We start from the raw sequence: 25,557 nt of genomic DNA on the forward strand, positions 1-25,557 counted from the left end.
AGTCAAAATGAAATGGTGACAGAATGTGATAGAAATATTTAAAATATTTAAAAAAAAACACTTGAGTGTTTGAACAAACCTTGGTGGGGAAATAATATGCAGAAGGGTATCCTAATGCACTTGGAGATTTAATTTAAATTGCTCCAAGTGTATTGCAGCTAAAAAAAACGTCACTTAACTGCTATTTCCCACCAGACGATGCCAGTTGATTTTGCTCAGGAACTTGGAAGTTATCAGGATCAACCATCAGCAACACTTTACATTAACACTAAACACTCAACACTTTACACTAGCACTGAACACTCTACACTTTACACTAGCACTGAACACTCAACTAAACCACAAATACTTTGTACAATTTAAATTAATAAGAAATAAATTTTACAATCACTGCACAATTTTACACGACGCCACTGCAATACTGTGTTTTAATTCAAACGTAAAGAACAAAGACGGATCTGGACTACTACTGCCGTTGTCGATGATACTGACTGTCGCTATCGAACCGTCAGTTGATACAAAGCAATCGACTTTGCGATTCATTCGACCACCCCCACTCTAGCAAAAATTTTAACGTCGACTACAGTGACGCGCAGTAGCGCCAGCTTGGCGCGAAATTTCAAAATTGAAATTTAATAATTTTATTAAAAATTATTTGTGTCAATAATTATATTAATTAGGGTGCATTTGGAAATGCCTTAGCTCTAGGTCTCGCTATATGACAACACTTGGCTAGAGTTAGAGCTAGAGCATTGAATGCATTCTGAATTCGAAACTTTTAATGCGCGTGCGCGACAACTTCTTTTTTTTGGTGGGAAACAGAATAATTACAAGTACAAGTACTCCAAACAATTAATACCCATTTAGTATTTAAATAATTTAAAAAAATTATAATTATTGTTATTCCGTAGATTTTTTATTGTAATTCAAAAAATAAATGTGATACTTTATGATACTTGAGCCGATAAGACAATTGAATGTGCAGCTGGCTTCAAATTTCCGGTATTTATTTTACGGAAAAGATAGTAGATTGTTATTGGCTGACTGTATTGGTACGAACAGTAAAGTAAAGTGTGTATCCTATGCATTACCACTACCAGCCGCAACGATGGGCTGGTGGTAGCCGCCACTGCGGGCGGTTAGACCGAGCCGAGTCGCGACGCAGTAGGCTAGACAAGCCTTATTGCTAACAAAATGGCCACGTCCGACTCGAAAGCTCCGATAAGGACCGTTAAAAGAGTGCAATTTGGTATTCTTTCTCCAGATGAAATCGTAAGTTATTAACTGTCAACACTTTTTATTAATTTGTGATAATTATTTTTATGTATTTTTACTGTTTTCGGACACAAATCACTTACTCATTTGTTAACCTTCCCGCTTTCTCGCCATCGTCATACCTCCATATATATTTTACATGTTTTTACTACCTGCTGAAAAAAAAAAAAAAATTACCTAATAAAAATAAAAAACAAATTACTTATAATTTTATTCATAATAATATCAGTTTTTAAAAATAAATAAATCTGTAAAAGTGGAAATTAGTTTTTTTTTGTTGTAGTTATTTTAAATAATTTTTTTTTTTTTTTTAATAAAATTTTTATCGCTGCATTTTTAAAGTGCCAGTGAAATTGAAATTTTTCGCGGAAAAAATGTTGCGCGAGTAAGTTTAGCAATTGCGTCATTTTCAAAGAAAGTTCTCAGTAAATGATAATTTTTTTTGTAAAATATTATGAAAATTTTTTGAAAATAATTGTAATCAATTTATTTATTTATCGATTATTAATTTTAGCGCCGTATGTCTGTCACCGAGGGTGGCATCAAATTTCCTGAAACGATGGAAGGAGGCCGCCCAAAACTCGGTGGTCTTATGGACCCGCGGCAGGGTGTCATCGACAGGAATTCACGATGTCAAACTTGCGCTGGTAACATGACAGAGTGTGCTGGTCATTTTGGACACATTGATCTAGCTAAGCCGGTATTTCATGTTGGATTTATCACTAAAACAATTAAAATATTACGGTGTGTATGTTTCTACTGTTCAAAATTACTTGTAAATCCTCACAATCCCAAAATCAAGGAGATTGTCATGAAAAGTAAAGGCCAGCCTCGTAAGAGGCTTACGTTCGTCTACGATTTGTGTAAAAGTAAAAATATTTGTGAAGGAGGAGATGAAATGGATATCAACAAAGATGGTATCGAAGCACCACCACCTGGAAGCAAACAAGGGCACGGTGGATGTGGTAGATACCAACCAACGTTACGTAGAACTGGACTAGACATAAGTGCCGAGTGGAAGCACGTCAACGAAGATTCGCAGGAAAAAAAAATTGTTTTAACAGCCGAACGTGCTTGGGAAATTCTCAAGCACATCGTTGACGAGGAGTCATTTATACTTGGAATGGATCCAAAATTCGCAAGACCCGATTGGATGATAGTCACAGTCTTACCAGTTCCTCCACTGTCAGTAAGACCGGCTGTCATCATGTACGGGTCTGCTAAAAACCAAGACGATTTAACTCACAAGTTGGCTGACATCATCAAGGCCAATAACGAGTTGTTGCGTAATGAGCAAGCTGGTGCAGCTACACATGTAATCTCCGAGAATATTAAAATGCTGCAGTTTCACGTGGCGACTCTCGTTGACAATGACATGCCGGGGATGCCAAAAGCTATGCAGAAGTCTGGTAAACCCTTAAAAGCCATCAAAGCAAGACTGAAAGGTAAGGAAGGTCGTATACGTGGTAACCTTATGGGTAAACGTGTTGACTTCTCAGCCCGTACTGTTATCACGCCCGATCCAAATTTACGTATTGACCAGGTCGGTGTACCCCGTAGTATTGCTCAAAATTTAACATTCCCGGAAATAGTTACTCCATTTAATATTGACAAAATGCAGGAACTAGTACAGCGTGGAAATTCACAGTATCCTGGTGCCAAGTATATCGTACGAGACAATGGTGAGCGTATTGACTTGAGGTACCATCCAAAACCATCAGATTTACATTTACAGTGTGGGTACCGTGTTGAGAGGCACATTCGAGATGGTGATTTAGTTATTTTCAACCGACAACCCACTCTGCACAAAATGAGTATGATGGGCCATCGTGTCAAAGTCTTACCTTGGAGTACATTCCGTATGAATTTAAGTTGCACGTCACCTTACAACGCTGATTTTGATGGTGATGAAATGAATCTTCACGTTCCGCAGTCTATGGAGACACGAGCTGAAGTTGAGAATATTCACGTGACACCACGTCAAATTATTACTCCACAAGCAAACAAACCCGTCATGGGTATTGTACAGGACACGCTCACGGCCGTCAGAAAAATGACTAAACGTGATGTTTTTATTGAGAAAGAACAGATGATGAATATACTGATGTTTTTACCAAGCTGGGATGGTAAAATGCCACAGCCGTGTATTTTAAAACCTAAACCTCTCTGGACTGGTAAACAAATATTCTCCCTTATTATTCCTGGTAATGTCAATATGATCCGAACTCACAGTACCCATCCAGATGAAGAGGATGAAGGTCCGTACAAATGGATTTCTCCAGGAGACACCAAAGTAATGGTAGAACACGGAGAACTAGTTATGGGTATTTTGTGTAAGAAAACCCTGGGTACATCTGCCGGTTCATTGCTTCATATTTGTATGTTGGAGTTGGGTCACGAAGTGTGCGGTAGATTTTATGGTAACATCCAGACTGTAATCAACACTTGGTTATTACTTGAAGGTCACTCGATTGGTATTGGAGACACCATTGCCGATCCGATGACTTATTTGGAAATCCAGAAGGCTATTAAGAAAGCCAAAGAGGATGTAATAGAAGTAATTCAGAAAGCCCACAACATGGAACTGGAGCCGACACCTGGTAATACACTGCGACAGACTTTCGAGAATCAGGTAAACAGAATTTTGAACGACGCTCGTGACAAAACTGGAGGTTCTGCTAAGAAATCCTTGACTGAGTACAATAACTTGAAGGCTATGGTAGTATCGGGATCCAAGGGATCTAACATTAACATTTCTCAGGTTATTGCTTGTGTAGGTCAACAGAACGTCGAGGGTAAACGTATTCCATTTGGTTTCCGAAAACGTACTCTGCCGCATTTCATAAAAGACGATTACGGTCCCGAGTCTCGAGGCTTCGTTGAGAACTCATATCTTGCTGGTCTTACTCCTTCGGAATTTTATTTCCACGCTATGGGAGGTCGTGAAGGTCTTATCGATACTGCTGTAAAAACTGCTGAGACTGGATACATTCAACGTCGTTTGATAAAGGCTATGGAGTCTGTAATGGTACACTACGACGGCACAGTAAGAAATTCTGTCGGTCAATTGATCCAGTTGCGTTACGGAGAAGATGGTTTGTGTGGAGAGACAGTTGAGTTCCAGAATCTACCGACGATTAAATTGAGTAACAAAGCATTTGAGAAAAAGTTTAAATTTGATCCCAGCAATGAAAGATATCTCAGACGAATATTTTCTGAGGATATTGTAAGAGAAATGATGGGGTCTGGAGAAGTTATCTCTGAGCTTGAACGTGAATGGGATCAATTGTCCAGGGATCGTGCTAATCTACGTGAAATTTTCCCCAGCGGTGAGTCAAAAGTTGTATTACCTTGTAATCTACAGAGAATGATCTGGAACGTACAGAAAATTTTCCATATCAACAAACGAGCGCCCACTGATCTCAGTCCTATGAGAGTTATTCAAGGTGTCAAAGACTTACTGGAGAAGTGCATTATTGTAGCTGGTGAAGATCGTTTGAGCAAACAAGCCAACGAAAATGCTACGTTGCTTTTCCGTTGTCTTGTACGTTCAACTCTGTGCACAAAATGCGTGTCCGAAGAATTCCGATTGTCAAGTGAGGCCTTTGAATGGTTGATTGGAGAAATAGAAACACGGTTCCAACAAGCTCAAGTGTCACCCGGTGAAATGGTCGGTGCACTGGCTGCTCAATCACTTGGTGAACCTGCAACTCAGATGACACTGAATACTTTCCATTTTGCTGGTGTATCATCAAAGAACGTAACTCTTGGTGTCCCTCGATTGAAAGAAATTATTAACATCAGTAAACGGCCAAAAGCTCCCTCGCTAACTGTATTTTTAACTGGCGCAGCTGCTAGAGATGCTGAGAAAGCAAAAAATGTACTTTGTCGTCTTGAGCACACGACCTTGAGAAAGGTAACAGCCAACACAGCCATTTACTATGACCCAGATCCACAAAATACCGTGATCGCTGAAGATCAAGAGTTTGTAAATGTTTACTACGAAATGCCTGACTTTGATCCGACTAAAATATCACCGTGGCTACTTCGTATCGAGTTGGATCGCAAGAGAATGACTGATAAAAAATTAACTATGGAACAAATTGCTGAAAAAATAAACGTTGGTTTTGGTGATGATCTTAATTGTATATTTAATGATGACAATGCTGAGAAATTAGTTTTACGAATAAGAATAATGAACAGTGATGACAATAAATTCCAAGATGCTGACGAGGAGAGCGTTGATAAAATGGAGGATGATATGTTCTTACGTTGTATCGAAGCAAATATGCTTAGTGATATGACACTTCAAGGTATTGAAGCTATTGGCAAAGTATACATGCATTTACCCCAAACAGACGCCAAGAAACGTATTATTGTAACAGATACAGGGGAATTTAAAGCCATAGCTGAGTGGTTGCTGGAAACAGATGGTACGAGTTTGATGAAAGTACTGAGTGAGCGTGATGTCGATCCTGTTAGGACATTCTCGAACGATATTTGTGAAATATTCCAAGTGTTGGGTATTGAGGCTGTACGTAAATCTGTTGAAAAAGAAATGAACGCTGTGTTGCAATTCTACGGTCTGTATGTAAACTACCGTCACTTGGCGTTGCTTTGTGATGTAATGACTGCCAAAGGACACTTGATGGCTATTACACGTCACGGTATCAACAGACAGGACACTGGTGCGCTTATGAGATGTTCATTTGAGGAAACTGTTGATGTACTGCTCGATGCAGCTTCTCATGCTGAGGTCGACCCAATGAGAGGTGTGTCAGAGAACATTATTATGGGACAATTACCACGTATTGGTACAGGATGCTTTGATTTACTGCTCGACGCTGAAAAATGTAAGCAGGGTATTGAAATTCCGTCGGTTGTGGGTGCGAGTGTCATGGGTGGAGCTGGCATGTTCTTTGGAAGCGCTGCTACGCCGAGTATGAGTCCACAGATGACTCCTTGGAACCAAATGGGAGCCACTCCTGGCTACGGTGCATCTGCCATGTCTCCGGGTAAGAATCAATCATTTATTATAAATAATATATACTTACTTTCAAAAAAATTATTCAATATTTGACGACTAATTATTTTTTATTTGCAGCTTTAGGAAGTGGTATGACACCTGGAGGAGCTTGCTTCTCACCATCTGGTGCTTCGGACGCATCAGGTTTATCACCAGCGTACTCGGCGTACTCACCACAACCTGGCAGTCCTGGAAGTCCAGGTCCAAGTATGAGTCCTTACCCAATGTCACCAGCAGGCGGTGCATCGCCCAGTTACTCACCAACTTCACCGGCATATTTACCAACGTCTCCAAGTATGACTCCGTCGAGTCCTAACTACTCTCCAACTAGTCCGACGTACTCGCCGACTAGTCCAAATTATTCACCAACGTCTCCCAGCTATTCTCCAACAAGCCCAGGCTATTCTCCAGCAAGTCCAAGCTACTCACCAACCAGTCCCAGTTATTCACCCACATCTCCAAGCTATTCACCAACCAGTCCGAGTTATTCTCCGACAAGTCCCAGCTACTCTCCCACATCTCCCAGTTATTCTCCTACCTCACCAAGTTATTCACCTACAAGTCACAGCTATTCTCCAACAAGCCCCAGCTATTCTCCAACAAGTCCTGGGTATTCGCCAACGAGTCCCAGCTATTCTCCAACAAGTCCAGGCTATTCTCCAGCGGGACCAAGTTATTCACCAACCAGTCCATCATATTCACCAAGCTCGCCCAATTACACACCTCAATCACGTTCTTATTCACCAACAAGTCCCTCATATTCACCAAGCTCACCACAATATTCACCAGCCAGTCCGAGCTATTCACCCAGCAGTCCAAAATATTCCCCAACGAGTCCAAGTTACTCGCCAACATCACCATCATTTGCTGGCACCTCACCTCAATACACACCAACGAGTCCAACGTACTCACCCACCAGCCCAACTTACTCCCCGACGAGTCCCTCATACTCACCGAGCTCACCTCAACACACCGCTGGCGGGAGCACAAGATATTCGCCCAGTAGTCCGAACTATTCGCCCACCAGTCCCACTTATTCACCCTCAAGTCCACAATACTCTCCATCAAGTACAAAATATTCTCCCACAAGTCCAACCTACACACCGACATCTCCAAGCTACTCACCAACCAGCCCAACTTATTCTCCTCCAGTGCCTGGTTATTCACCGACAAGTCCAACATATTCACCAGCTTCGCCAGCCTACGAGACCGATGACTAAAGATAATACCATTGAAGTTAGATAATATATTTTGTTACACTGTTTCCTCATTTGATTTATTTCGAGCTCTCATTAATTTCAATTTTTAATGTAAGATACCTGTTTATTTAGTTTCCTTTACTATTAATTATTTTATTTACTCTACGATATAATTTTCTTATTTTATTATTAAATAAGTTCAAGTATTGTCTTATCATATTAAACATAAGTCAATAATATAAATTATTATTACTACTATTACTATTATAATTATTATTATTATAATAATATATTATAAATATAAGTAGTTGATCTTATATGACGATAAAAAAATATCAATTATCTTTACAATTTTGAATAATTGCTTAGATGTATTTCTATTGGCATATATTTTTTTGTAAATAAAGATAAATATAAAAATAAAAACTAAACAATTATATTCATTTTAAATAAATAGTTATCGTAGTTGTAAATTTAAAAAGTATCCAAAGAATATTCTTGTAGGTCTTCTCGAGCTCCCACTATGCCATGATATAACCAGAGGGTTATTCACTCTGCTCGTATTCAATCATATCAGATTTCACGATGAGCCGCAATGAGAGAACCGGTCGTTGGTAGTTATAAGTTTACAAGCGACAAGACATTTCACTTGTTAAGCTGTACCTGGGATAATATTTTTTAAAAATCATTATTATTTATCATGAATACTGAAAGAACTGCGCTGCTTAATAGTGAAGTCAATTCTGGTCTTAGTATTTTTTTTGCTACTCTTTGTATCATCGATATCTTTGGAGTATTTCCTATTATCGCTTTACCTCATGCTATTATACATTGCGGTAAGTCAACTAATTATTTATTTTCATTTTTATCAATAAATAATTACTGATCTTCGGAATTTGGACGGGGTTGAGTTAAAGAATTAAATCATTAATTATTTGGACGTTTTTTCAATTATGTTTGGACTTGATCAGCAAAACTTAAAACAAATTCTTTATATCAAAGTATCACATAAATTAAAATAACAAAAATTGATGATACTGAAGCTAGCCGACGTCTAATAATTTTTGGATTTTTTTTGGAACCATAAATTCAAAAAAAAAATATTTTAAAAAATTGCACCTATAGTTTTTTTAAATTTTTTACATGAGTATATTTTTATATTTTATATTTATGTCATTGATTTGGTGGAAAAAAAACTCGAAAAATTTTTAACTGTCTGTTAACTTGATGATCATCAAAAATTGATCAAGTTACAGCAATCTATTTATTTAATTTATTATCATGTAATTGTGTGAAAATTAAATCTTTATGAACAAGTTACGTTATGCCCGAGTTGCATTAATTAATTTTTATCATTTTTTTTTTAATTCACTGATGGAATCATTACAGGATTGCTGGGAATCCCTTTAGTAATAGTTGTTTTTTTTCTACAAATTTACACGGCATCGTTGCTTGGTAAATCATGGATCATTGCTACTGCGCTAGATCCACAAATCTTACGAAAAAACCGGTAATAATTTTTTTAAATTACAATCTATTTATTTATTAATATTAATTTTTATTACCAGACACCCGTTGGCTGCTGTTACGGAAATGACTTTAGGAAAAAAAATGCGAACATTTGTAACATTGCTTTTAGATCTTACAATATTCGGCTGTGGGATTCCTAATTTACTAGTTGGTTGGTTCAGATACTTGGAAATTATTAAATATTAATAAAATAATTTTAAAAAAATAATTGAATTTCAGCATCACAAAATTTACAATTGTTTGGATTGAAAGTATCAGATAATCAATTTAATTTATCATTTTGCTACTGGCTACTGGTTGTGGGAATCGTTCTCTGCCCACTGATGTGGCTCGGAAGCCCTCGGGACATGAAGTATTAATTTAAAAATACTTATTAATTTATAAATAAAGAATTAATTAATAAATTGAATTCTAGACCGTTGGCTATTTTTTCAACGATAGCTGTTACAATGACAACTGTATTGATATGGTGGTGCATACTTGCTGATGATAGGGCATTAGATCCAGCACCAATACCCACATCACCAACGTGGGATAAATTTATATCAGGATACAGCATGCTGGCATTTCAGTTCGATGTTCATCCGACCTTGATGACTATTCAAGTGGATATGCGACGTCCTCAGCATATAAATAAAGCCGTCGTCTCAGCGTTTCTCGGTTGATAAATTAAAAAATATATTTTTATTTAATCAAAGTTGAGGTAAAAGACCTAGTACTCAATCAGGGAACTAGTACTCGATCACTCCATCTACTTGTATATCTATATTTAGTCAAATTTACTAAAAATAGATATACAAATACATGGAATGATCGAGTACTAGTTCCCTGATCAGGTACTGGGTCTCTTTCCTTACTGGATAAATTGTTTAACTATAAATATTTTTTTTTTAGTTAGCGGTTTATTATTTGGAGTAACAGCTGGTTTGTCAGCATGGAAATATGCCGGTAGCACAACAGCAAATATTTTACAAATAGCACCAGCTGGGCATGTCAGTCGTGCGGCAATACTTCTATCAGCGTTGCAATTAATTTTTTCAAGTGTCATAGGACATGCGGCACTTTTTTTGCATCTTGAAGATGAACTTCACGTCCGACGAAGTCAGTAATAAATTTTATAAATTATTTATTACTTGTGATATTAATTATTGTTAAATTTTTTAGCATTTGGATGGAAACGATGCGCAATGAGATCAGCGGTGGTATTTCTAGGAGTTGCTGTTGGTGAATCAGTACCACGTTTCGATATCGTCATGTCTTTAATCGGAGGTACATTGACTGGACCTCTTGTATTTATTTTACCGCCGATAATGTACGCGCGTGCAAAGACTATGAAAAATTCTTTCAACAAATTTAGTACGACCCCAGACGTATTTTCCGCAGCCGAAAGACCCTCTGATGATGATGTGATGTCAGACGAAACACGTGCGCATTCAAAGTCAACTTACTTCGGTATCCCGGAAAATAAAAAAAATCGTCAGCGCTATACGTATGTTTACTACAGTGATAATGACGCAAACGGTAATGATAATGACGACGATGATTCGGAAGGATTACTTTCTGATGTAGACGATCGACGTGCGCTAAAAAAAGTTCAACCTCATATTTTGATGATCGAGCGCAATAAATCAACGGCGGCATTTATCAATGCGACAAAGCCGGAAAAAATTCGCGCGGCAACAAAGTATCAGTCGTTTATTAATAATAACAATAATGAGAATACAGATAGCAGATGTAAAATGATTTTTAAACAATTAAGTAGCATGTTCGGTTACTTTGTTGTTATAATGGGAGTTCTTATCACAATCTCAGCGACTTATATTAATATTAAAAATACGATTCGGTTTGTTAAGTTTACACCGCCTTGTATAATCAATGCTTCGGTTAAAGCATCATAATTATATAACATATAATAAAAGGATATAAATAAATTGTCGGCAATTGTTGACGATCTATGATATCGAAGTTACCCGACGTCTAATAATTAAAAACGATAAATTATTTTTAAAAATTCCACCTATAGCTTTTTTAATTTTGTACATGTGCATGTTTTTAGTTTTTTGTAATTAACTTAAAAAAAAAATCCGGAAATTCATAATTGTCTACTAACGAGGATCATTGACGAACTTTATTCTTAACTTAAATGAAATTTCTTTATTATTATTATATATATATATTTATATTTTATGATTATTGAGTTCTTTATAAATATTATAAAATATTTTATTCAACATAAATATCTATGATACTGAAAGTAGCAGTCATTGAAAAAATTTATTTATTTTCAATAAACAAAGAAATTACTGACAGGCAAAAATTTGAAAAAATTTATGAGCGTGAATGTAGCAGACACCAGACAAATTTAAAATTATTAATAAATAGAGTAAACAATTAATTTTTAAAATTAAAAAAAAAATGCGCATTTAAAAAATTTTAAAATTCATAAGTGCATTTTTTGTAAATATAATTTTTTTAATTATTTACTCTATTTATTTATAATTTTAAATTTGTCTGATGTCTGCTACATTCACACTCATAAAAATTAATGTACAGAATTTTCAAAAATTTTATTGTGTATATTTTTTAAACAATTTTCTGTTGACAATTAACTTGGTAATTAAAAACACCAAAGTTGTCAGATGTCGGCTGCTTTCAACATCTGGACATGATATTTTACTATATCTTTATAATTATCGCATTCTTTTATAATTAAGTACTAAAATAATATTCTGATTTGTTAATATTATTATATTTTATATTAAAATTTATGATACTGAAAATAAGGCATTAAAAATTTTTCTTTCATAAAATTACACACGAGTGTGAATGTAGCAGACATCAGACAAATTTAAAATTATGAATAAATAGAAAAAATAATTTAAAAAATAATATTTCGAAAAAATGCATTTATTAATTTGAAAATTTTTTGAATGCCCATTTTTTTTTAATTTTATTTTCTTAATTATTTACTCTATTTATTAATAATTTTAAAGTTCTCTGATGTCTGCTATATTCACACTCATGTCTTGTTAATTTAAAGAATTTGACAGTACGGACATCTAGTGATAATTATTGTAATTAAAAGTCATTACGATTGATCACGTGATTATCAGTAACATCTTTCCCGCGCAAAATTACCGCGAAGCCATCATTAGTAGCATTATAGCGTGTATTGAATTATAAAAGTCTTATTTATAAATAAATAAATAATTAAATGTCAATTTTATTATACGTAATATTTCAAAAATAAATATAAAAATTTCGGATTAATGTGTTTTTGATAAATCGTATAAATTTCCTCAGTAAAAGTGAATGCAAACTGAGGAACCTCAAGACAGCTACAAACGCTACTTAGTTAATTCATAAAAAATATATTATTACACTTTACTTAGTTTAATTTAAAAAAACAAACGCAAAAATGGATGTAGATCAAAGGGTAAAAGATATGGAACGAGAGTATCTCGATTTCTTGGATGACGCTGTGAGTTGTTTTTATATATATTTAAAATTAAGAGTCTGACAACAAAAATATAACCCCATTTTTTAATTTCATTATTTAGGAGGATCAAGGGATTTATTCAAATTTAGTGAAGAACATGATTGAGGAAAATAAATATCGGCTGTATGTCAATATAAATGATTTGAGACGGAAAAATCCTCAGCGAGCTCTCAAGTAATTATTCTGATGCAACAAGTGGCCTTGACCTTGAATTCTCATATTTTATATCAACGACCTCAGTAAAAAAAACCGATCCTGAAGTTAACGGACTATCAACAATTTTTGGATTTTTTTTTCAATAGATTAATAACAAAAAAAAAAAATTAAAAATTTGCTCATAAAAAAAATCTGATTCCAAGTTTCTGACGAAATTACTTTTTTAAATTTCTGTTGACGATATTCTGCATATTTATAATTTTGGGCATTAAAAAAAATCAAGTTTGGAGATTTTTTACTGAGAGCACTGATTTTAACATTTTATTTATTAAATATAAATTACAATTAAATTCTTTTGCTCCCAGTTTGCTGGAGAATTCATTTGAAGAACAAATGGCTTTCCAAAATGCATTAAAACAATTCGTTTCTACATTGGACACTGACTATGCTAAAGGAAATGTTGATTTTTTTATTGGATTTGAAGGAAGTTTTGGTAACCGTCATGTTACACCAAGAACTTTGATCTCTAGATTCTTATCCAATCTTGTGTGTGTTGAAGGCATTGTTACAAAATGTAATATATTTAATTATCATATAACATCAACTGAATAGTTAAATTCATATTCACGATATTAATTATTGATTTTTGTACCACAGGTTCATTGGTAAGACCTAAAATAGTCAGGAGTGTCCACTACTGTAGCACTACCAAGAGTGTAATGGAGCGAGCGTACACGGATTTGACATCATACGACGCCTTTCCTGGATCAGCTGTTTACCCTACTGCTGTATGTAATATTTATGCGAGTTGTTTCTAAAACAATAAATTGGTAGTTAATTTATGATATTTTATTTGTTAATACCGACAGGATGCTGATGGTAATCCATTGGAAACAGAATTTGGGCTGTCAACTTACAAAGACCATCAAACTATTTCAATTCAAGAGATGCCTGAGAAAGCACCTGCTGGACAATTGCCGCGAAGTGTTGACATTGTTTGTGATAATGATTTAGTTGATTTATGTAAGCCAGGAGACAGAGTCCAGGTTGTTGGTAACTATCGTTGTCTTCCAGGAAAACAAAATGGATATACCAATGGTACTTTTAGGTAAAATAAAAAATCTTTAAATTTAAAAAATTACAATTTATTAAACGAACAGTAAAATGTGGATTGTAAAATTTTAATTCCAGAACTATTTTGATTGCTAATAATATCACGCAATTGAGTAAAGAAGCTACTCTTTCAATATCACACGACGACGTGGCCATGTGTAAAAAATTAGCAAAGCATAATCCACGTAAAGATATATTCGAATTACTTAGTAGATCACTGGCTCCTTCAATCCACGGTCACGAGTACATAAAGAAAGCGATTCTCTGTTTACTTCTCGGTGGTGTAGAGAAGATTCTTCCAAATGGAACGAGACTTAGAGGAGACATAAATATTCTACTGATCGGTGATCCATCGGTAGCCAAATCTCAGCTACTGCGTTACGTTCTCTGTACAGCGCCACGAGCCATCCCAACAACAGGTCGAGGATCATCAGGTGTAGGTTTGACTGCAGCTGTCACATCTGACCAGGAAACCGGTGAAAGAAGACTCGAAGCCGGTGCTATGGTGCTCGCCGATCGAGGGGTGATTTGCATTGACGAGTTCGATAAGATGTCTGACATTGACAGGACAGCCATTCATGAAGTTATGGAACAAGGAAGAGTTACAATAGCCAAGGCTGGTATCCACGCGAGTTTGAATGCTCGCTGCTCCGTTTTAGCTGCTGCTAATCCAGTGTACGGTAGATACGATCAGTACAAAACGCCTATGGAGAATATAGGGCTTCAAGATTCACTGCTATCGCGTTTTGATTTGCTGTTTGTTATTTTGGATATCGTTGACTCGGAGCAGGATAACATTATCAGTGACCATGTCGTTAGAATGCACAGATACCGCAATCCGAATGAACAAGACGGCGAAGCTTTGCCTTTAAATAGCAACCTTGAGATACTGAGTACGAAAAATCCTGACGCTGTTGATGCTGAAGAGACTGAGAGTCCAGTCTACGAAAAGTATGATCCCCTATTACATGGGAAATCTCGTTCTAAAACTGATCAAATACTCAGTATTAAATTTATGCGTAAGTATATTCACATTGCCAAGTGTATGAAGCCCAAGTTGACTGAGGAAGCGAGCAAGACAATTGCCGACGAGTACTCACGTCTTCGATCAGAAGACATGGTCGAGTCAGATGTAGCGAGAACTCAACCGATAACAGCACGTACTCTAGAGACATTGATTCGTTTATCAACAGCTCATGCTAAGGCGCGCCTGTCTAAAAACGTCACTGTTGACGATGCGAACGCTGCTATCGAGCTAGTCCAGTTCGCTTACTTCAAACGAGTGCTAGAGAAAGAGAAAAAGAAACGCAGAAGACGTGAAAGTGAGATGAGTGCCGACGGTGACGCTGAAGACGAGCCCAGGCAGACGAAACGCAGCAGAAAAGAACGCGCTGCTCCCGGTGAACCTGGACACGATCCTTACGAATACGACAGCGACGACGATTCTCACGTTGACGAAGCAGTCAGAAAAGTAACGCGCTCCCAGACTGCCACCCAGGAAACTCCCATCCTAGAAGAAAATGAAACACCTGTCGCTGCTGAAGAAGACACAGAACCAGCAGTTATTACTGATGGTAGACTCCAATCATTCCAGAGCTTACTCCATAAATTATTCCAACAGCAACGCTCGCAAACTCTTGCTCTTGACAAAGTAAAAGAGTTTGTCAATAAAAATCACACTCCCGAGTTCACTGCCGGAGAAATAAAAGCTGCTTTACACAAAATGACTGAAAATAATCAAATAATGCTCGCAGATGACCAAGTTTTTCTTATTTAATTTAATTACTTTTTTTTAATGAACTTTTTACTTGTTCTCTCTCAATCAAATATTATTATAATTAATATGTATTGTAATTGTATTAAGAAACGCCTAGATTTTAAAGTTAATCCGACTTACCAATAAAAAATTTTTATAAAATTTTTAATAAATAATTTTACCAGTTTATTTTTCCATCCTCCTAAATTTATTTGATTTGTTCAATTTTCAAATTTACCGCCAAATTCTTTACTCTCGACGACAGCGAATTTTTTTTTGTACATCAATATGACAGCTACCAGGTATACTACGGAAGACAAATGAACGTTTCCCTGTACTCGAACTCACTTGCGCATTTTGTTTGCAGAAAAAAAGCATCTGCGTTTAGTTGTGATTGTAATCCAAGAAGGCCGAGCACCCAGAAGTAAACTAGCGTCATATCAGCGTTGCATCGAGTATCGAGTGAATGATTGGAGTTCAGCAGACACTGTAGTATATTACGATTTTTTTTTCATACATCGCCGGCTGTAATCTCGATGGTTATACCCAACAAGTTCTCGGTGTACCATCATTGATTTTTTTAATCTACATGCACTTGAATATTCAAATATTTGAAACATAATAATCATACAATTGTACATTGGCGAGTAAATTATTTAGGGTTATATATTTTAGAATTCGTCATAGTCTGTAGTTTATAATATTTTTCGTCGTGTATGTACATAAATTGAATCTATATACTAACCATCTAAATAGAGAATCATAATCTAGTGACGAGAGACGAGCTGTGTTTTAAAACTTGAATTTATTTATTTTGTTATTTTATTTTTGTTTTATAAACTGATAGATAGTTGATAAATAATTTCATCAAAATGGGTAAGATCTTTTTAAATAATTAATGTTACTCTTAAAGTACACTGTAATTTGAGTTTGTGAACATGTACTTTATTTGCTTATTCTAAAAAATATATATTTAATTTAATTTATGCAATTTTCTTATCATGCACTTTTGCTTATCATTATGGTATTCATTTAGTTTTATTATTTATCTAATTAATTTTTCATGAATATGCGATTAATTGCAACAATGAAATCAGCAGACAACTTAAAATTTTTTATTTTTAAATAAGAATTTTTTTTTAATGTAATTTGTTTATAAAATGAAAAATTTAAATGACAATAAAATTAGCAGACATTTAACAATATTTGAATTTTTTTTAACAAAAAAATAAATATTAAAAAAAAATATTTTGAAAAATTGCACGTATAGTTTATTAAATTTTCTATATGTGCATTTTTTTTTTTTTTATCTATCTGTAAAAAAAATAAATTTAAATTTCAAATGTCTGCTAACTTTACTGTCATAAAATTTTATGATACTGCATTTAAGCGACGTCTATTAATTTTTGATTTTTAAAAATGATAAATTGAAAAAAAAAAATATTTCAAAAAATTACACGTATAGTTTTTAAAATTTTCTACATGTTTATATTATTATTTTTTTTTTAATTCAAATGTTGAAAAAAATTCGAAAATTTTTAATTGTCTGCTGACTTCAGGATCATAAATTTTATGATGGCTGCCATTTTCAGGATCATGATTGTTTGCTTATTTAATTATTATTGTTAATTATTATAGAGGATGCAGATACGATAGTTATTGATGATACTAATATGAAAATATTAGATGATTGTGTGAGTGAAGAAGAAGAAGAAGAAGAAGTAATAGCATTGAATGATAATGATAATGATAATAATGGGGATGGAGGTGGAGATGGAGATAATGATAAAGAAGGTGATGATAAAAATGAGGATAAAGACAAAGATAATGAAAAGGAGCAAAACGATGACAAGGATGATGGAGAATCTAATAAAGAAGTTGAATTGATTGAGAAAAACGGGAAAACTGATGACAATGATAAGGAAAAAGACAAAGAAGAAGAAGACGATGATGCTCCGGTGATTGTTATGGACGTGCAGGAAAAAATTCAGTCCGACTGCGAAGACGATGATGACGAAATTGATTTTACTGCTGATATAAATCTTGATCAGCTGAGCGAGCTTGAGGGTATGCGTAATCCTACGCAGTTAGAAAATATTGATAAAGAAAATGACGGCTCAGATATTGTTATTCTTAAAGATTCACGTCCCAGTCCTAAGAAACCTGAAGAAAAGACCGGTCCTGAGTGGTATGAGACCAAGGTAATATTTAGTTACTGATCGATTAATTTCACATATCGAATTGATGATTTTATTTTTTCAGCTCAATGAGAAAATGTCAACAGCCAAAGAACGTCTGTCAAAACTGTCAAAAGTTTTAAAAAATTCTTATGACTGCTACAAAGATTATTTAGAAAGAATTGAAGTCGCTGCTGGATCACCAGTATGTCGATTAGTTGACCCCTGGCGTTGCCCTTTAGATCGTCCTCATATTAATCGATGGAAGTTTGCTTGTGAGTGATAAAAAACCAATGCTCCTATTATTTAATTACTTTTAGACTATTAGTTATAAATCATGAGACCTTTTGTTTGTAAATACGAAGTTAGTCTGATAGATTTTAAATATTTAATCGAACTACTCTTAGTTTTATTAAACTCGCGCCACTGGATTTAAAAGCTGGAGAGAAAACATTTCAAATGTTTCTCTAGTTTGCCATTTAATCTGAAAAGTCAAAGTAATTAAATTAATAACATTAATGTTAACATAATTATTACTTAGACTTTTAATTGAAACTATTGAGTCAACATACGTAAGTTTGTTGGTCTAATATTAGTATGTGGCAACACGTGATTATTTCACAATTTTAAATTGATACATATATACCAGATAAAAGTGTGTTTATTTATTTTTACACGCTGTATCTGATTAAGTATGTATGTGAGTAGTCCATTCAAACTCCCAAGTGATTATATATATGTGTACATATATATATATATATACACAAGTAGTCCATCAACATTAGCAACAGATGTTGTTTTCTGATACTAGGACAAATAAATATTGATAGTACTTTGATAAATTCTATGCAAGTAGAATTTTTTAGATCAAAATGCAATCAAGTTATTAATTTAAAAAATAATAATAATAATTGCGATAAGCGTTTAAAAAAGCGAGATGATAAACGTTCAACTGCTAGAGTATCGTGAAAAAAAATGAATAGGATTCGAAATCCTTTTGGAGTAATAGATTATTGATTAAATTATTATTTATTAAAGCATAATCATAATTAAGTCTGATAGTGGATGGATCTCAGCTCGAGAGATCAGTAACTTATGAGACAATTATGATATTGTTTTTACTTCCCGAGCCCTGTTTTCCCCGAGCGTCGATTCTTTTTTTTTTTTAAATGAGAAAAAAGACGAAAAAAATTATTATAAAATTACTGTCGCATGTTTAGGCACCAAAAAACCCGTAGAGGAGAATCTGTCTGCAGAATCAAATAAGGAGGATGACAAGATTGATCGTGATCGTCGTGATGATAAAATAGATGGTGATGATGACGGTGAAGGTGCCGATGATACTGTTGTCAAGAAAATAGAAACAGTTTGGCGGTTGGAGCCGTGCGACGGTGGATCTGCGAATGCAAATAATGCCTTCCAAGCGATCCCTGATTTTGTAATGCGTGCTGTCAAGGTATATTTATTCATTACCTAAGTCAATGAGATTCAGCACTGCGTTACACCTACATTCACTATATTGTACAGTATTGTGTCTAATGTGGACTGGATCTGATTTTAAATTGCTATCAATTTATTAGCAATGCGTATTATTGACAATTTAACTCTCTGAGAGTTTTAATTGTTTTAAAATATGCTTTCAATCTGTATGAAAACATCAACAACAACAACAGCAACCAATTACCAGCTACTGCTTGATGGATTTTAAATCCTCGAGTCAAGAAAACGGACATGGTTGTGTGATTTAATCACATGGTCTACACTTATGACTGTCATAGTATTTATATATATTTAATTTATTTAAAATATATATATATATACATAAATTTTTTTATTTTCATGACGTCATAAAGTTTTTTTTTCGATAAAAGTAAAAGTTTTTTGGAGAAAGACAAGAGATTATTATTCAAATTGAATAATTTATTGACAATTAGATTTTTGTCAATAAAAATCTCTACATACTTTACAGTGATGAATTATCAGTGTAAATTAATTTTTATGGTTTAAGTAACGAGCTTGATATGAAAAAAAAACATTTAAAACTCGTTACTTTATTAATAACCTTAGAAAAAAATTATGTATGCGTGTGCAAGTTACTTTAGTGCGAACGATATTCATTGAATTTTAAAAAATGGTTGAATAAATGAATGAATGAATATTAATGTTTTAGTAATTAACTAATGTCACTCTTGGATATTAATTACTCGGGATTATTTTTTAAAAACTCGTACGATTAGAGACGTAAATGATGTTATGGGTACAAGAGTTATATTAGTTTAAAATATGAACTATGAACGTAATTATTTATTATTATTTACGATTATGTAGGTATTTGAAGATTTTATAAATTCGACGAGTGAAGATCTGGAGGCGGATGATAAGATTGAAGAAGAGTCAGATGAAATTCAGGAGATACAAATCAGTGATAAGGATGAGGATAAAGAAAAGGAAAAAGTTGAAGATAATAAAAAGGATGACAAGGATAAAGAAGAAGAATCTGCAGAAAAAAATCAGCCGACAGAAGAGACCACTGACGAAAAAACTGATGAAGTTACTCAGGACACAGAGTCACCGGCAGAGAAGGTGGCCACTGAAAAACGAGACCAGTGGATGTGGTTACTGGTACGCAGTAACAGCAAAGACGAGCTTATGCTCTTCGCTGCTGGTAGAGCCATCGCCGGTGACACTATGGAGAAGTTAAAGAAACTGTTTGAGTCAGGAAAGGGCAATGAATGTAATATTAAATCACTCTACTGCAAGTCGTTGATGAAGTAAGTACAGTAATTATTTGTAGTACAAGAAGAGTTGAAATATTTAGAGAAATTGTTGACTAAAGAATTTGTTTTTGATTCAGGATTGACAATGTGCAAACGGCAAACACAACATTTTTAGTAGGGACCGAAGCGCTAGATGAGACAGTTGGTGATTTGAAAATTCAGTTGGCTCCAAAAACAAACTTCTGGTTAAATACTGATGGGGCTGAGCAACTTGCCAAGGCTGTTGAATTTTTACTCTTTCCTAATCCAACTATTACAGTACTTGATATTGGCTGCGGTCTTGGGTTAATTGGACTTATGATGGCACCCGTAAGTTAAAATTCTTTTTAATTACTAGAAAATTGCAGCTCCTGTCACTAAATTTTCCGTAGTATTTCAATAATAATAATAATAATATGATGATGATGATGATAAATATTTAACTTTTGTCTTGATAAAATAATTTTATTTTATAGAAATGTAAAAATGTAATTGGACTAGATGTATCATCAGAAGTTGAAGAAGCTGAAATGACTTGTGAATTAAATAAAGTGTGTAATGCTTCATATATTACCGGTAGTCCAAATGAAATGTTGACAAAATTATCGAAAAAATTAACTGGCTGTCGCGCATCAGCTGTTGTTAATGCCAGTACAAATATTGGTCGCAGTAAGTATTCAAAATAAAAAAAAAATTATATTTTTTATGCGGTTAAAATTAAAATTAACGATTGTGTTGATGCTTTATATTTAATTGCAGATATTGAGATCATGAGAGGACTCCGCAAGCTTCCTAATGTACGTCGTGTAGTTATCGTAACAACTCTGACAAAACAATCAGCGCGTTCAATATTGGAATTGATTCAACCAGCTAGTGATTCTCTGGGTGATCCATTTATACCAACACGTGCTGTTGTCGTTGATACTCTTGCCACTGGACCGCAGTTCGAAGTTGTAATTCGTATGGAACGTCGAACAATGCGCCGTGTTTTGAATTCCTTTTTACCTAAAAATGCATCTCAAGCAAATAGTAATAACAATACTAACAATAACAATAATCAGTCATCTAAAACCAATAATCAAAAAGTATCAACGCAAAAAGGAAGTTCACAAAAAGAGAGCGGGCAGAAAGGAGCATCAAAAGAAACACCACAAAAAGGAAGTCCACAGAAATCTAACAGTCAGTCACAAAAACCATCATCAAGAAGTTCTCGTAGGAGATATTTATCAAATAGACGCGCGCGTCTTGCTGAGCGAACGGCCGTGACAAAGGGATCACCTAAAAAGTTGGTGAAGAATCCATTCTTTGATAAACCTGCGAGAAAATCTTGGCACTCTGAGAAACCATCATCCCCGACAACACCACGTCCTCTGTTGGATGCCAAATTATCTAAACCTAAGGCTGCTTCAACACGTACTCGAAGACGCAATCGCAGATCGGAGGTGGCAATTGACCCTAAAAGTACACCGAGACGTAAACGTGGCTGGGAGAATGATGGTCCACGTGGTGGGCGTGCTGGTATACCTGAAAAAAGACCGCGTGAGCATGATGATGATTTACGTTTTAGACTGTCAGGTAATCGTTCTACTGAACCAGATCTGCTACAGAAGATGAGAGACCAGCAGCGTATGTTGGAAGCTGCTAGAATAAAACTTAACACGTCGACTAATGATGTACGGGGATCAACAGCACAACAGATACAGGACATACTTAATATGGCAATAGAACATACTAACCAGGTTCAAAGTCAATTGAGACGTTCTGTGTGGGAACGTATTGCACCCCCGGACAATTTACATCGAGATATACCTCAAAATGACGATATACTTTTCAGAGGGCGTCAGGTTAAAGAAATAGGGCAGCAAGATATTATAATAACAACACCGAATCGTGAGTTTGTATCACACGAGATGCCACGTTCAAATTATCCAGCATTACCCCCAGCGACACCCAATCAATTGATGCCAAATGATTATGTAGCAATACCAAACCCATCATCGTCACGTTTTGATACTGAGGTTATTACACTGCGTGATGATCATGATGATCGCGATGACCGTGACGATTCGTGGTCACGTGGTAATAATCGTAAAGACGGGACATTATTTTCTCGTCGATCAAATCAATCGCCACGTCGCGAAAATCGTCGCGACAGTCGTAGATCCCCACCAAGACGATCAATGCCGTCTCCACAAAGGAGACAATTATCACCGCTCAGAAGAGCAGTTTCTCCACCCAGGCGTCCGGTATCACCGCCTAGACGTCAAATGTCTCCGCCGAGACGTCAAATGTCACCACCAAGACGTCCATTGTCACCACCAAGAAGACCAGTGTCTCCACCAAGGCATCAGATGTCACCACCGAGAAGATACTTTGCTCAGTATGAAATGGAGCAACATCGTCAAATGTCACCACCCAGACATTTTTCACCCCCACGGCGTCCTGTCTCACCACCAAGACACCGTGCAATGTCGCCACCACGTCGTCAATCTCCACCGAGACGTCAGCCATCTCCGATGCGAATTCTCGGTGATGATTGGGATATTCCAAGCAGAGGTGCATCTCAACAGCATCCCCACTGGCAACAGTCACTAGACAACCGTCCAACTGGGGCTAGATTTGACCCTCCACCACCTTTGATGAGTAAAAATCCACAAATGGGTCTTGGAAATGGTAACAACAGAATGAGTGGTGGTGGCGATGCTTGGAATAGCAATCAAGGGAATAAAGTTCCTGAAAATCGATTTGGTGGCAACATTGGCGGACCATCAAATGACTGGAATCAGCGTGAAAAAGAAATGTTCAATAACCGCAGTGGTAATTGGATGGATGGTCAAAACAGACCTCCAATGTCTCAGATGAACAAAAATACGTGGAAGGCAAATGATAAAGACGACTGGAATGATTTGCCAGAAGATGCGAGAGACCCTTGGGGTGATGATGGTCCGAGTGGTCTAGACAGGGATGGTGGTGGGCCTGGCTTTGATCGAGGTCTTGGTGGTAACGATCGTGGCCCACTAGGTAAAGATTACGATAGAAATCTTATGGGTAATGATCGAGGTCTTTTAAATAACGACAGAGGTATCGGTGGTGACAGATGGAATTTTAATAATAATCCGCAAAACAATTGGCTTAACAAAGGTCCAATGATGAATACAAATCCTTCATGGCTACAGAACATGGGAAACAATCAAGGCGGTAACAATGCGCGCTGGAGTTTACCGAATTCAAATTTAAATTTGCCACAACCACCCGGCAATTTATCGGGAAATTGGTCAGCTGGTAGCACTTGGCGTCCAATGGGCGGCATGCCCACCGGATTCCCATCACGTCCCTTCAATAATTTTAAATAAATCACCCATTAGCTCATTAATTTTACCTGTCGTATTACTTTATCAATATTCTTTATTTTTTTATTTATAATTATACGTGCCAATTTTTATTTCATTATTTCTTGACTTACGTTAATTAAAATAGTTGTTCAGTTTTGCGGCATTATAATTACAAATTAATCATCATTTTAATTATTAAATCAGTTATAATTATTTAAATATCCTTATTAATTAAGTTTTACATAAAATTATAAATTTTTCTCTTTTATAAAATGCTATCACGTATTAAATAAAACCTGCAATTAAACTATAAACTGTGTTTTTAAATTTAATATTTTGTAAAAACCTAATCGTCAATAATAAAGTATTTAAATTCAAATTTTATAAATTACTTTTTAATTCAATTTATTCATAATTATTTTTAAAAATTAATACAGAGCACAAAATATATATAAAATATCAATAAAGAGCACGTACATTAATCTTAAATAAGATAATAACTTCAAATGTCAATTGTGAATAAATAAACTCGGTAATTAATAATCAAATATATGTATATTAATATATATATTTAATTTTATAAATATGAAAAGTTATTTATCCAAAAAATGCATTATTAAATATAATTACCATCGGAAGATATTAAATTTACAATAATTTAATTAATATACTCATAGATTTTATAAATATAATCTATGAACTGAACGTACAATTGCACACAGTGCAGAGCCATCATCTAGACCATGCCCAGTCTTGAGTAATTATAATTTTATGATTTATGAAGAAAATAAGGTGTAAGGAGACAATAAATCTCTACGATCTTGTGTATTTACCCCAGATGTGTAACATAAATACAGATGCGATGAACAAAAGAGACATTACGAGTACTGGTACTGGTCCACTGTAACAAAAATTTTTAAATAAATTGTCCTGTCTGGTTAATTAATAAATAATGATACTGAAGTTAGCAGACGTCTAATAATTTTTGAATTTTTTTTTCAGGCGATAGACCATAAAAAAAAAATGTTTTTAAAAATTGCTCCTGTAGTTTTCAAAATTTTCTACAGGTGCATAATTTCATTTTATTTTTTTGCAATTGATTTTTTGAAAAAGAAAAATTCAAAAATTTTCAAATGTCTGCTAACTTCAGGATCATAATAAATAAATAAATAAAATATTTACACTTTGATGCCAGGTGAGTCGTCGGTGTAAAATCTCCACATTCCACCGGAGCTGGTACCAGTGTTGCGATTTCTCGCTGACGTTGCTGGTGCGGTTTTACGTTGTCGTACTGTACCAGCACCACTTGTTCTTGGTGCGACAGCTCTGCTTGGAGATCGACCTCCTGCTCCAACATTTGTTGAACTTGGGGCAGCCGGCTAGTTTATTTATAAAATTTAATTGTTAATTCACTTGATAGCAAAATTTTTAAAACCTACATATGTTTCATTCAAAAGTTTAACCCTCACTGATTTATATAAATCAGCAATTAAATTTTTTCATTAAACAAAAAATAAATAATTTGAATTCTTACCATCTTTAATGTTTTTTGATATCGATTTCAATTGAAAAATAAAATTTTAATTTATTTTGTTAACTTGTTAATGTCAGTGAGTATTGAGTGTTCGGTTGCACGTAATCCGGTGACTGGCAAACTCCAAATGTCTACTCCTACTCTAACCCAGTGTCCAGTTGGAATATATTTAGTATGGAGTTTTGATATTTGTCAGTTACCGAC

General features: G+C 34.9%; 5 protein-coding genes and 1 long non-coding RNA gene across 6 annotated transcripts; 4 read left to right on the forward strand and 2 right to left on the reverse strand.

Moving 5' to 3' along the window:
- Positions 1-1,092: 1,092 nt before the first annotated feature.
- On the forward strand, positions 1,093-7,831 carry LOC130676704 (DNA-directed RNA polymerase II subunit RPB1). Its single transcript, XM_057483145.1, has 3 exons — positions 1,093-1,272; positions 1,790-6,290; positions 6,380-7,831. The coding sequence occupies exons 1-3, from the start codon at positions 1,195-1,197 to the stop codon at positions 7,519-7,521; spliced, it is 5,721 nt and encodes a 1,906-aa protein (XP_057339128.1). The 5' UTR covers positions 1,093-1,194; the 3' UTR covers positions 7,522-7,831.
- A 204-nt stretch (positions 7,832-8,035) lies between these two features.
- LOC130676705 (uncharacterized) lies at positions 8,036-11,868 on the forward strand. Its single transcript, XM_057483146.1, has 7 exons — positions 8,036-8,336; positions 8,890-9,010; positions 9,069-9,181; positions 9,250-9,382; positions 9,446-9,690; positions 9,925-10,131; positions 10,195-11,868. The coding sequence occupies exons 1-7, from the start codon at positions 8,201-8,203 to the stop codon at positions 10,926-10,928; spliced, it is 1,689 nt and encodes a 562-aa protein (XP_057339129.1). The 5' UTR covers positions 8,036-8,200; the 3' UTR covers positions 10,929-11,868.
- Positions 11,869-12,157: 289 nt separating this feature from the next.
- LOC130676499 (DNA replication licensing factor Mcm3) lies at positions 12,158-15,730 on the forward strand. The gene is made up of 6 exons (XM_057482774.1): positions 12,158-12,511; positions 12,591-12,703; positions 13,051-13,259; positions 13,343-13,473; positions 13,555-13,793; positions 13,877-15,730. The coding sequence occupies exons 1-6, from the start codon at positions 12,449-12,451 to the stop codon at positions 15,573-15,575; spliced, it is 2,454 nt and encodes an 817-aa protein (XP_057338757.1). The 5' UTR covers positions 12,158-12,448; the 3' UTR covers positions 15,576-15,730.
- Positions 15,407-16,440, reverse strand: LOC130676502 (uncharacterized). Its single transcript, XR_008991415.1, has 2 exons — positions 16,300-16,440; positions 15,407-16,148 (listed from the first exon to the last, which is right to left on the reverse strand). It is a non-coding gene; the product is annotated as an uncharacterized LOC130676502 (long non-coding RNA).
- On the forward strand, positions 16,289-24,146 carry LOC130676498 (uncharacterized). The gene is made up of 8 exons (XM_057482773.1): positions 16,289-16,430; positions 17,193-17,755; positions 17,817-18,006; positions 18,952-19,187; positions 20,060-20,502; positions 20,586-20,817; positions 20,964-21,156; positions 21,247-24,146. The coding sequence occupies exons 1-8, from the start codon at positions 16,427-16,429 to the stop codon at positions 23,838-23,840; spliced, it is 4,455 nt and encodes a 1,484-aa protein (XP_057338756.1). The 5' UTR covers positions 16,289-16,426; the 3' UTR covers positions 23,841-24,146.
- A 256-nt stretch (positions 24,147-24,402) lies between these two features.
- On the reverse strand, positions 24,403-25,495 carry LOC130676501 (protein transport protein Sec61 subunit beta). Its single transcript, XM_057482780.1, has 3 exons — positions 25,354-25,495; positions 25,002-25,198; positions 24,403-24,720 (listed from the first exon to the last, which is right to left on the reverse strand). The coding sequence occupies exons 1-3, from the start codon at positions 25,354-25,356 to the stop codon at positions 24,633-24,635; spliced, it is 288 nt and encodes a 95-aa protein (XP_057338763.1). The 5' UTR covers positions 25,357-25,495; the 3' UTR covers positions 24,403-24,632.
- Positions 25,496-25,557: the final 62 nt, after the last annotated feature.

The sequence above is a fragment of the Microplitis mediator genome, chromosome 10 (assembly GCF_029852145.1).
Source record: "Microplitis mediator isolate UGA2020A chromosome 10, iyMicMedi2.1, whole genome shotgun sequence".
NCBI lineage: Eukaryota > Metazoa > Arthropoda > Insecta > Hymenoptera > Braconidae > Microplitis > Microplitis mediator.